At 52.2% G+C, this 12,218-nt stretch overlaps 1 protein-coding gene across 1 annotated transcript in view; it reads right to left on the reverse strand.

Moving 5' to 3' along the window:
- The window catches only part of VAX2 (ventral anterior homeobox 2), a 56,312-nt gene extending 47,043 nt beyond the window's left edge, over positions 1-9,269 (reverse strand). The window contains exon 1 of the mRNA XM_032762443.2: positions 8,717-9,269. Coding sequence (XP_032618334.2) covers positions 8,717-9,005 — 289 coding nt within the window. The 5' untranslated portion in view covers positions 9,006-9,269. The remainder of the gene's footprint in view (positions 1-8,716) is intronic.
- Between the last annotated feature and the right edge of the window lie 2,949 nt (positions 9,270-12,218).

The raw sequence follows: 12,218 nt of genomic DNA on the forward strand, positions 1-12,218 counted from the left end.
TCACAAAGGGAGGGGTGAGGCTGTACCCAGCACCACCCGGGGCAATGTTTTCTGCCCCATCAGGCACTGTGCTCTCAACCCGGAAGTGGGAACTATGGGATAGCTGAGGAACAGCTACCCACAGTGCACTGCTCCTGAAATCAATGGTAGCTTTGGACCGTGGACGCAAACAATCGATTTCGGGATCCCACTGTGGACACGCTAAACCAATTTTATTAGATCTGTTTTGTAATATCGGTTTAAGCTAATTCAAAATAATCGTGCAGTGTAGACGTACCCTTACAGGCGTATTGGAGCATGAGCTTTAGTGGGTGAAGACCCACTTCGTCAGACGCATCCAACAAAGTGGGTATTCACCCAGGAAAGCTCACGCTCCAATACATCTGTTAGTCTACAAGGTGCCACTGGACTCTTTGCTGCTTTTACAGATCCAGACTAACAGGCTACCCCTCTGATACTAGATACACTGTATCTTAAACATAAATGTATATTGCACCATGTCCATATACTGCAGGACAGACCCCAGCAGAGGCAGACATTGGGAAAATCAGGCAATGTCTCTCCCCACACCCCTTTCCTCACCTGTATAACTAACCTGCTGAGAGTTGATCCCTCTCCAAGGGATAGAACAATGGGGATAGATCTAAGCTACTACCGATAGATCAGGATGTCAGGTCCCTGAGGGAGATGTTGTAAACCGCCGAAATTCTCATGTCCAACCCGTCTACTATGTTAACGGGGTGTTTGTCTGTTGATTGTTCCTAGTGGGGTTTCTATAGGCTGGTTGCTTGCTTTGTGAAATGCCTCTTTCCCTGATGCACCCAGCACTGCTCGGACTCGGGGAGGCCGCTGTGCGGGTGAATGATCCCCGGCGCCTCTTTAGGTATCCCCAGTCGCTCCCCTCCCATGCGTGTCTATACACAAATACACCCAGGCACTGAATTCAGCCGTCTCTCTCCCGCTAACCACTCCCTGGCTCCAGCCCGAAGTATGGAGTCTGGCTTCCCCAGCCCGCACCCCCAAAAGTAGCTGTTTCTTTAACGACCCGAAATAGGAGGCGGCTCCTTTAACTGCGGACAGGGCGCCCATTGTCCCGGCTGCTGGATCCCACTCCCCATTCATGCCAGACCCGGGGGCACCTTTACAGCCCTTCCGCGAGGTGCGCACGGTACAGTTGTGTCGGGGACGGGAGTGCTGGGGGGGTGGCTCAAAAAGTGCCCCGCCCCCATTTCTACGTTTAAGCACATTTTCTTTAAAAACCACCAGGCACCTTCCAACCTCCCTGAAGGCGGATCGTGCTATTGAGTCCACACCACAACGGAGAACCAACGAGAGGGTTTAAACCTGATCAGTTCCTCTCCCAGCGGCTAGGACCAGGCCTCCCTTGCTCGTTTCATGCACTGTCAGATCTCAGCAACAGCTGAAGACTCTTCCCTTCTAGTCCATGGGGTAGCGGAGGGAAAACTCGGCTGCTCTGAGAGACTCTCCGACTGCACGTTTGAGGCTGTAGATCCGAGGCGTATTTCAAAAGGGCAATATTCAAATTGCGCGCCGCCTTCATAAACGACCGCGCAAAGGGTCCTTCTGTTTCGTTGGCTCTGCAGGTGCTGTTTGTCTAACCTGTGCCTTCCGCACACTCCACGGATGTATGTCTAGACGCGGCCATAAATGCACCCGCGTGTTGAGGTGTCTATAACGATACAGATATCAATACGCGCATACCAAAAAACAGCAAAACCCAGCGATGTTCTACGTACATAAACACACACTCTGGGTTCATGCAAGTCGCGACTCTTCTCTCGAATCGTATTTCCTATTTTGCATCTAATGTAACGTACCTTCCCCGGCGGTTTATCGCACCCGTTCTTGTAAAGAGTGCCCAGTAAAAGCGATCCCCTCAAAGGAAAGCAAAACCCTGCCTCTGTAGCCTGGATTATATATATCTGTATTACTGGCTTGAGGTGCGTTCAGAGAGAAAACAAAGAGACCTGTTTTCCAACACACATTTCTTCTGCAAAGCACCAAGCCAAGCACCTTCCTGGAAGAGGTTGGGGGCGGGGGGACGGACGGAGCGTTTCTTTCTCAAAATGCGGCTACATTCGCGCTGCTCTTTGACCCTTTGGACATAAATCACAAGCCGCTTTATGCAATTTAGGAACCTCGGCAAACCGGATTCGCTCCGGCCGCTTTGTAGGGGCCTCCGAAATGCTGCTAGCTCGGGGCTCTATATTCAGACCTGGACACGTTTGAGACCGATTCTTTTTCCGTTTCCCTTCGATTTTAGCAGCAAAACCAGCCCCTGCAAGAACCGCTTCCTACGAACAACCTGGGGCGCGCTAGTTATTTACTCGCTGGGTTTTTAAATGAGAGCTGCGAGGACCGAATATTGCAATTTTTAAAATAGGAAATGGAGAGACTCCTATGGGGATTGGGAATTTTTTAAAAAGGAAAAAAAATACGATCTGACGTTTTCCAATCTGTGAGCAGCGATGCACTGTACCTTGTTTGCAAGACAACCTGTCAGTCCCCTCAAGTCATCGCCCTGTGCTGCTGACAACTCATCCTCCCGAAAAGGGACATGGATTTATAAAGGATGGTCTCTGTGGCTGGGGGCGAGGGACGGGGAGAATCCGCTGTTGTTAGGCAAACTGATCGCAGATAAATTATATTTTAAAATCCAAACGGGAAGGAAGCTCAAAACCCGTTTACACGTGAGTTGTACGGACATGGGGAACATTTCCTGCACAGGACACTGTGGGAATATCCAGAGTCAAGCTATGGACCATGTACATTTCATGCGGCGGCGGATCTTCGGAGCAGGGACCTGTCTCTGATTCCCCTTCGCCCGTCTATTTTTAAACCAAAAGTCACGGTGATCCGAAAAACCGAGACAATGCGCCCTTGTCTTTGTTCAAACGGCATCAGGCCCCGGGGTTTTAAAGGGGATTTCCCTGTTCAGCAAAGCTCCTGAGATAACCAGAGAAACGGTATTCACATAGTATTCCTTCCGGCGAGTGCTATGTCTTTTGTCAAGGAAATTATTAAGATTTTTAAATAACGGGTGGAATAAAGTCACGGGTGGGTTTTTTTAAGTGCATTAAAATAAAGTCAAATCCTTCCAACGGACAATATGTAAAAGCTACACGGTCCAGTCCGCCCTCTTTGCCCCCTTCCGCCCCAAGTTAAGCGTCAAGTTATTCCTGGTCTGAGAAAAATATTAACTCCACCGCTAAATTAAAGAAAGGAGCAGTTCCAGGAGCAATGGCCCATCCCATGGTACTCATGCCAGCACGGAGAGAAGTACAGAGCCTCTTCCAGCCGCCCCGCGCCAATTGCCCGGGCCTGCTCCTAGGGAACGTGTCTGTATCTGAGTGTGCGTGTGCCCAGGGTCGGATTGTTAAGGGACACGGTGCGTTTCTCATCAAATGTTTGGGGGATTGGAATTGTTTTTTACCTGGCCAGATTGTCTGATCAGCTGCTGCTTTGGCCTGGTGGCGGTTGGTCTCTTTCTCTTTGGGGAGAAATACCGTGCGGGCAGAAAGAGGGAGGGCGATATGGAGGGGCTGCGGGGGGGGGGCAATATTTTAAATATTATTATGCAGCTATTTCCCTGCGTTATGCTTCTGCCACCATTTTGTTCCCGCAGTGGGGAAGGCTGCAAAATGGTGGAGTCCTGCCCAGCCCAGCCGAAGGCCCGGGCCCGCCAGCGGAGTTGGGGTCAGGCACCTCCGGGAGAGCAGCGCTTGGCTGCGGTGCCTTTTCCCTTGCTCTGGAGGGGGAGGCCCCAGTCTGAGTCCCCTCTGGTGCAGAAGGACACGCGCAAGCTCTTTCCCCAGCCTAAACCCCACGCGTGGGGACCTGGCTTGCCAGGCACCCGGCCCAGTGGGGCCCTGCCACCTTGGCGAGCCCAGGGCCCCTGGTTGTGGCTTAGCGCTGGGGTGTCAATCAAGGCCAGGGAGGGAGATGGAGACACTTGCTGACCTCCTGCTGACCCCACCGGGCTCGAACCCCAGCTTCCGAGCCCGGCCTGGCCCTCGCCGACCGCAAACTCCCCCCCGTGCCTCCGGGTTCCCCGCCCCTGGCCCTGCCCCGCCGCGGCGGAACCCAGCTCTGCTCGCTCGGCGTCCGCAGGGCAAAGCCAGGTGCAGCCGGCTCACCCCGCTGCTAGGAGCTACCGGGACGACGGCCTGGCCCCTTCCCCTGCCCTGCAGCTGCCAGTTCCAAGGAGGCTAAGGGATACAGGACCCCGCTCACCCGACCGCTATGTGCCCCCTTGGACTCTGCTGCCCCAACCCCAAGATTGAATGACACCCAGGGACCCCTCCCCAATCTCCCCCCACCCGCAGGAGGAACAACTAACCACCCTCCTGGCCTTCCCTAACAATCTGGAAGGGCTGCCTAGATGTTCACGCGTTAAACTTGAACCCCCCTCCCCCCAGGTATTACTGATCCCCGGTTTGGGCACGGGGAAACTGAGGCACGGGATGGCAGGCATCTCATGGTTACATCATGACAGCAAACGGAGCCGGGCTAGAACCTAGGAGCCCTGACCCAACTCCCCCTCCGTGCAGAGCTAGCGAGAGAACCCGGGAGTCCCGCCTGGGGCCGCCTACAGCCAGGCACCAACGCAGAGACAGCCTAAAAGGCTTTAGGAAACGGACCACCATCCTTCCCCCAAAGGCAGCGAGTATCTCTGCCCCCGCCCCAATAGCGAATAGTTGGGGGGTAAACAGGGAAGGGCAGGACTGAGATGCCGCCCCCTCTTGCTCACCACCTCCAGCCGCTCACAGAGAAAGATTGCGAGTCACTATGTTATCCGGTTAAGTTACACAACTGTTGCTAGAGACTGTGTGTATATATAGCCACAGAGTGCTGGGTGTGCCCGCACACACCAACCGAACCAGATATAGATACGGGTCACCTCTGGACACCCACACCGCATATGTGTGTACACACACGTCAGTTTCTGTGTACACAAACACAGGGCACCATATGGCTAAATATATTTAGTATCAGTATATTCAGTATGGCTAAATATATTTAGTATTTAGTAATATATTTAGTTACTCTGCATACATGCACTACAGACATATTTATGGCGACGTATATTTTGTTTCGGTGTATATTACACATCGGTTGCATACACGTTTGGCAATATAGGGGTATAAATACCTTTAGTTTCTTTGTATAAATGCGCTGCGTACACATTTAGCAAGTGTGGGGATGTATATTTGTTCCTGGGGCTCCATGCGCTACATGCCCATTTAGCAATATCTGGCGATGTATATCCGTCCGGGCATATGTACACTACGTACACATTTAGAAAGATATAGCGATATAGAGCTGGTTTTTAGTGTGTCTGTACATTACATACCCGGCTGGCAATACCTGTGATATAGATCTCGTTTCTGTGTATCCACGCACGACATCCACGTTTAGCGATATACGGCGAGATATACTTTGCTTCTTTGTGTATGTACACTAAATACACATCTGGCAATGTATGGCTACGTACATATTTCGTTTCTGTGGACACATGCGCTACCTGCACATCCAGAAAGAATTGGTTTCCGTGTGGACACGCGCTACATACACGTTTGGCGATATGTGCAGGCTTCTCAGAATCCGAACTGAATGTCGTGATCATTATCACAGACATGACTGAGGTTTATTTTTAAGCATTTTGTGTCCATTTAAATACTCACAGTTGCGGGGAGGGGGAATTATGGGAGCGGTCAGACAATACTTATTTAATGTCCAGAAATAGTGAGATTCAAAGAGTGAAAGATTTATAACCATTAACACGCGAATTGTCAGTATCACCGGCCAACGGGCAAAGCAAATGAGTTTAACTGAAAATCGAGTCAGTTCCCAAGCAGCCTTTGTCTCACTTTGCCTAGCTGTAATTTATTATTTTTACTGAGGGGAATATTTTTCCTTTGGCTTGAATGTCTGCGGTGAAAACTGGACTTTTACTGACATTTGCTGCCAAAAATTCGTCCTTCCAAGCCTAATATATGGCGATATATAGAGAGAGAGAGTTTCTATGTATAAATACTCAGACAGCAATATATGGTGACAGATCTATATATTCATACACACGTCTCTTCATATGCACACGTATTTTTATACTTTACTGCCTATATGATATACACACGCACAGACACTATATATCCACAAACATACACGCCCATATTTACAAACATATCCATGTGCATCTGCTATCTCTCTCTCTCTCTCTCACAGAGAGTCACACACCGCTATGGCTCGCAGACATTTGTGCATGTGTGTTTACCCGTGTGAAGATAGACAGAGTCGAAGTGCTACAGCCTGGGCGCATGCTGGTTTTGCATAGATACACAGTAAATATAGAGGTACAGATAATCCCAAACGGAGGTTCAGCCGGAGATACGTATAAATAAAGCCCCTCACACCTCACTGAACGAAATTTAAACCTGCAAACCCCGAACTTTTCGCCATGTCGGCAGCAGTTTGTGCACCATTCTTAGCCGTTCTTTTTATCTGAGTGATTTCACGCAAATGACCTGATCTAAAAGGAAAATCTGTGGTACAAGCGGATCTTGCTGAAATGTGCAGGGTCTCCGCAGAACAGATGCTATTGCCAAATGGGGTCAACATTATGTCACCCCACAAGGTACAAGCCAAAGCGGAGAGAAGAATTAGAAACATTCGAGGCCTTTTCTAACGTGACTCGCAATCGCTTTGGGTACGGAGAAATATCTGAATCTGTCCTACTTTCCCAGACTGCTCTGGCCAAGGGGAAAATGTGGCCACTTCACTCGGATCTATCTACTTATCTCCATACACCCCCTCTATCTATCTAATCCATCAACAAACACACACAACAAATAGGCTCGCGTGATTTCCTTTTTAAAAATAGATCCCTCTCTAAAAGCCCCTATATTTCCGAAGGGAATCTTAAAATGCAAGACAGCGCAGTTCTTGGAACCTGTTTATAATTCTGCATGGAGGGTTGACTAAAAAAAAAAAAATCAGTCTTGGAGGGGAAATAAAGAAATTCCCGAGGAGGGGAGCGGGACTGGGATATTTCTGAGGGTATACAGGGAAAGAAGAGGAGGGATGTTTCGAATTTCTTGTCTGCCCAGAATGTTTCTTTCCTCCACCGCAATGCTCCCTCCAAAGCTGTTAACCCCGCTGCCATATTAATTTAAAAACCAAGCAAACAACAAAATCGAGGCTTTCCAAAATAAATCCAGTGGCAGAGGGGGGTTTCCCTCCCTAATCGGACCCGCTGTTTTCTAGCCATTACGCGATTGTTGTTTTGAATAAACAGTCACTCAGAGAGAGACTGAAACGTCTCTGGTGGCTGGAAGCTCAGCGTTTACACCGCTCACCCCCCCCGCCCCCCCACGCGGAAATCTCCGGGGTCTCAGGGCAGGGCCCTCGCTGGGGGATTTCTCTGCTCGAACCCCTCGGTGCCGAGAGGCGTCGATTGAACAAACGATTGAAAGGATCCCGGGGCTGGATTGATTTATTTCCCTGGAGCAAGTGCTGTTAAAAAACCCCTCTTAACTCGATGATGCTTCCATGACGCTTTTCTCCTGCGACAAAGGTTTAAAACCCAAAGCAGCCCCCAGGGATCCTCCCCCCTCCCCATATGTTTATTTCGGGGAGGGGGGTCCCCTTCTCCCACCAGAGCCGAATGAATCACAGAGACCGACCGTTTAAACGAGAAAAGGATAAAAAGGAGAGGCTGGGACAGAAAGGCTGGAGGGGTCACCCCCCATCCCTTTTCCGCACCCCCCCCCCGGAACAGCACAGCCTTCTGCCGAATACACGCACCCAATCTCCCAAATCTCTCAATGAAGCCCCATGGGAGCTGGGAGGGAGGAAGGGGGATGCCGGGTGGCGCAGGGGGAAGAGGCAGCTGACAAGCAGGGACCCCCCACCCCCAGTCACCACCGTGGGCAAGGGAGGAGACTGGAAAGGGGTCGGGAGGGGCGCAGCCTCGCTCGCTCGGGCCCAGTTCGCCTGCCCTGTACCAAAACCACACGCCGCTTTCCCCTTCCGGGCCACCTTCGGCCTGGGGGTGGGGGCTGGGATGGGGAGGGAGCGGACAGGCCCCGGGGCAGGGAACGAGCCGGGCTGGGGGTATTATTGTTGGGGAGGATCGGTGCTGTTCCGGGGGGAAGGGAGTGGGGCTCCAGGCGCTCGATATGGGGCGGAGGTGGAGCTGGAATTGCCGGGGAGGGCTGGGGATGGGACGGGGGGTACGGTGTACAGGGGGTAGGATGGAGTGTAGGGGATGCGGGGGTGCAGGGGGTGGGAATGGAAGTGGTATAGCAGTTGGAAATACAGGGGCCGAGATGGGGTGCAGGGGGTGGGGGTACAGGAGATGGGGTTGCAGGGATGAGGTACAGGAGATGAGATTGCAGGGGTGGGATGGGGTGCAGGGGATGGGGTGGAGTTGCAGGGGATGGGGTACAGGAGATGAGGTTGTAGGGGTGGGATGGGTTGCAGGGGATGGGGTACAGGAGATGAGGTTGCAGGGGTGGGATGGGGTTGCAGGGGATGGGATGGGTTGCAGAGGATGGGGGTACAGGAGATGAGGTTGCAGGGGTGGGATGGGGTTGCAGGAGATGGGGGTACAGGAGATGAGGTTGCAGGGGGTGGGGTGGGTTACAGGGGATGCGCCCTAAGGATTGGCTGGGGGCCGGGCCGCGCTCCCCCTTACCTCGCACCAAGATCCGGCGGCAGTAATCCGCTTCTCCTCCCCCGGACTGGCTGTCGCTCTCCGGGACGCACTCCTGGGACAAGCCAGGGCTGGCCGCCGAGGTTCCCGGGACGTCCTTGAGTCCAAATCCGCCGCCGGCTCCACGCAGCGCGGTCTCCAGCTCCCCCCGGGCACCGCTCTTCCCCCGGGCGCGCTCCGGGGCTCCCGGCTCCCCCAGCAACAGGGGGCTTCTGCCGGCCTCGGCCCCACCATCACTCATACCTGTGGCCGCCGCGGAGGGATCAAACATCAAGAGACAGAGAGCGGAGCGCAGGGGGGGGGGGGGCTGTCCTCCTGCCACCGAAGACCAGGCGGGGATCAGCGCCCTGGCTCCGGCCGGCGGCAGCCCCGGGGTGCAGCTAAGGAGCCCTCCCCCAGGGCGAACACCATGGTCGGGAAGACCCAGCGAGGTCCAATCCTTACCGGTTCACTCCTAGCTCTTGCTCTACTCACGGAGCCTTTCCCCCTGGGCTGCGGGGCAGGCTCGATCCATTTAAACAGCCCCTTCTGCTCCCCCCCTCCAGGGGAAAAAAAAAACAAGACCAAATTTCAATGGAGAAGTCAAGAAATGCCGGTGCCCGCCGGGTGCCTGGGGCAGAGGCGGGCGTGGGAGAAAAGAGTTAAAAACTTTGACAGTCCTGGTCCTTTCTCACGTACCGCCCTCCTCTTCCCCCCGCTCCAGCACCCCTCTTCCTGCAGACTTCAAGAACGGAGCCTGCCTCCTGCGCGGACCGCTCCTTCAGTGTCTCCTGTCTCCCGTGTCTCTCTCTGATGAGCAAAAACCGAGGAGCGAGCCAGTGTCTCGCCAAGCCCTGCCTGCCAGCCAGCCGGGCCGGCCTTCCGCAGCTGATTCGCGTGCCCAGAGATTGCGCCTGCTTTAGGGATGTGGGTGGATTTGGGTTGGGTTGGGTTGGGTTGGGGAGTGGGGGGGGGGGTTAATTAAAATAGTCCGGGATATTTTTCAGACGCCCTCTCCTTCTCTCCATCTCTCATCCCCCGCAGATAAAGGCACAAATAACCAATCATCAGCAGAAATCGGAGGACAGAGGAAGCCCTCTTCCACCTGCGGCTCGCAGCAGCTCGGCCCAGCCCGCCCGTTCTCCCCGGGGAAGCAGGAGAGTGAGCCGGGCGAGGGATGGGAGCACAGAAGCAGTTTAAAATTGACTGCTTGCCTCCCACGTAATTTCCTGCCGCAGCCTCCTTGCTATTGATTGGCAAACAAAGAATCCCCGTGCTTTGCCCCCTCGCCAGGCGAACCCCCTTGGGCTCCTTTCCCAGGGAGCTGGGCAGGGCCGGGCTATAAAAGCCCAGGGTGCACTGGGCATTGTCAGGGTGTTATTTTGGGAGGAAGAGCGGGAGAGGAACAAAAGGCCACGGGCTGGTCAGTCACGGGCCACTAGCCCCGGTTGTAGGCAGGCGCTCAGTGCAGGGGGAGGCGGACAGAGCCTTGGCGAGCCTGGGCTCCCAGATTGCTGAACGAGCAGCAAATTAACTCACACACTGTTGTAGGCGGAGGCTTGGCGTGGGCTGCGTTGGAAAACAGACCCAGCCCTTTAGTTTTATAAGCACAATTTGTTTAAAAAAAGGTACGTGTTCGGGGTATTCTTGTTTGTTTGGTTAATTGGCTTTTGCATATAGACTATTATAGAATTGCCCCCCCCCCCGGACAGAGTACCCTCTCCCCCCATCGCTGATCCAAGCGGGCAATTGTTTGCCCCTTTCCTAAGGGGAGTATTTTTGGTAAATGTTTGTGATTGTTGTGATTGAGCCTGTCTGGTGCGGACACGCCAGAGTGATTCCTGGAGCTGTCAATTCCCCTCTTCAGCTCTGGTCACTGAGTGCTACAGAAACCCCCAGCTCTGGATAGGGCCATATTCTCTTCTCCTTAGAGTTCGTGTCTCCATTTTGAGGGGGGCTATCGAGGCGTGTATTATTGAACGTAGATGTGGGGGCGATTAGCCTCCGGAGCCCGGCAGGTAGGAAAAGACACTGAAGGGTTTTTTTATTTGCAATCACAGATGTTCATTGCCGAGACACAATGGCTTTCTGCCGCTGCCCCGACGGAAGTTCCACCCTGGGTCTATCCCTGGATCACCCCTGTTTATACCCTAACGAGTTCCTAACAGTGCTAGGGGCGGGTGGCAGAAAGGGGAAGCAAAGAGCAGCCCAGCTAAGATCTTCGTTCATCAACGGGCTCGGTGTTCCCCAGCCTCCCTTCATTTTCTGTACAGTCCCACCGGCTTCTCCGAAATCTCCCAGCAACTCGTATAAACGACCCAGTGATTCAGAAAGGGGCACCTGCAATTGACCGCCAGACCTTGACTAGTTCTGATCCGGTGCCTGATTGATTCTCGTCACCCTGCGATAGTTTGGAAACTTTGCCATAAGGTACTTTTGATGGTTCCAAAAAGTTCATTGATTCAACCAGTTCGCTTCCTTCTCGCTCACTGATACTTGGGTTGCACAGCGCCCTAGTCCTACAGTTTATATAGACCACAGAAAAAAGAACGTGGAAATTATTTCAGACAATGACCAGGTTTTACTGGAAACAAAACCCAAGATGCATCGTCTATTGTAACTTCCACACCATGCAGCACATTTCTGCAGCTTGACGCAAAGCAAATCAGTTCCCAAATCTTGACCGTACAACTTCCCCTAAACTGCCTATTTCCCCCCTTTGAGGTCAGGTTAGATTGCTGCAAATCTGGAATAATCTCGTTGATTGACACCGCTATAACGGATCGCAGAATCCGTTTCATTACTGGGTTCCTAAGGATGTTTTTTTTCCATTGTTTGTTGTAGCGGTTCAGAGTCTTAGTAAAAGTAAAGGCGTGGGCGTTTTATATGATTTTATTGAGTTATTTTGTAAAGAAACAGCTGTGTTTATTGGCATGTTAAGATCGTGCAAAATACACTGGAAAATCAGAAGCAATTTTTTCTTTTAACTCACCTTCCTTGGGGTTTTTTTCTTTTCTTTCTTTACATCATCAAGTCAACGTTAAATACAAGATGCGAAAGTGCGCAATTTAGTTTGGGAAAGCCGCAAAACCGAAGTGATTTCGGTTACAATTCCTCTGGATAAAACAAACAAACCTGCTTTTAATCCCGTTGGCAACTGACCGACGGCGCTTCTCTCGCAAGCCCCAAGTTAGGAACCTTCAGCAGGTTTGCGATGAAATGTACCCGCCTTTCTTCGAACTTCATAGGCGGCGTCTTCTGCTTAACTAGTGTCAGCACCACAGCTTGGGACACAAAAGAATAATCTGGTTGATTTGGCTATTTTTTGTGGGGCAGGCGGTGTGTATGATGGGGCGGACATGGACTTCACTGGAATACAGATAGAGCTATCATTTAAATCCGAGCTGTATCATTTCCCATGTTAAATCCCGGGGTAGATTTCTTGTGGGAATCACCCGGATAAATAAGATCCTCTGATGTTGAATATAGAGATATAGAGATAGAT

The sequence above is a fragment of the Chelonoidis abingdonii genome, chromosome 5 (genome assembly GCF_003597395.2).
Source record: "Chelonoidis abingdonii isolate Lonesome George chromosome 5, CheloAbing_2.0, whole genome shotgun sequence".
Classification (NCBI taxonomy): domain Eukaryota; kingdom Metazoa; phylum Chordata; order Testudines; family Testudinidae; genus Chelonoidis; species Chelonoidis abingdonii.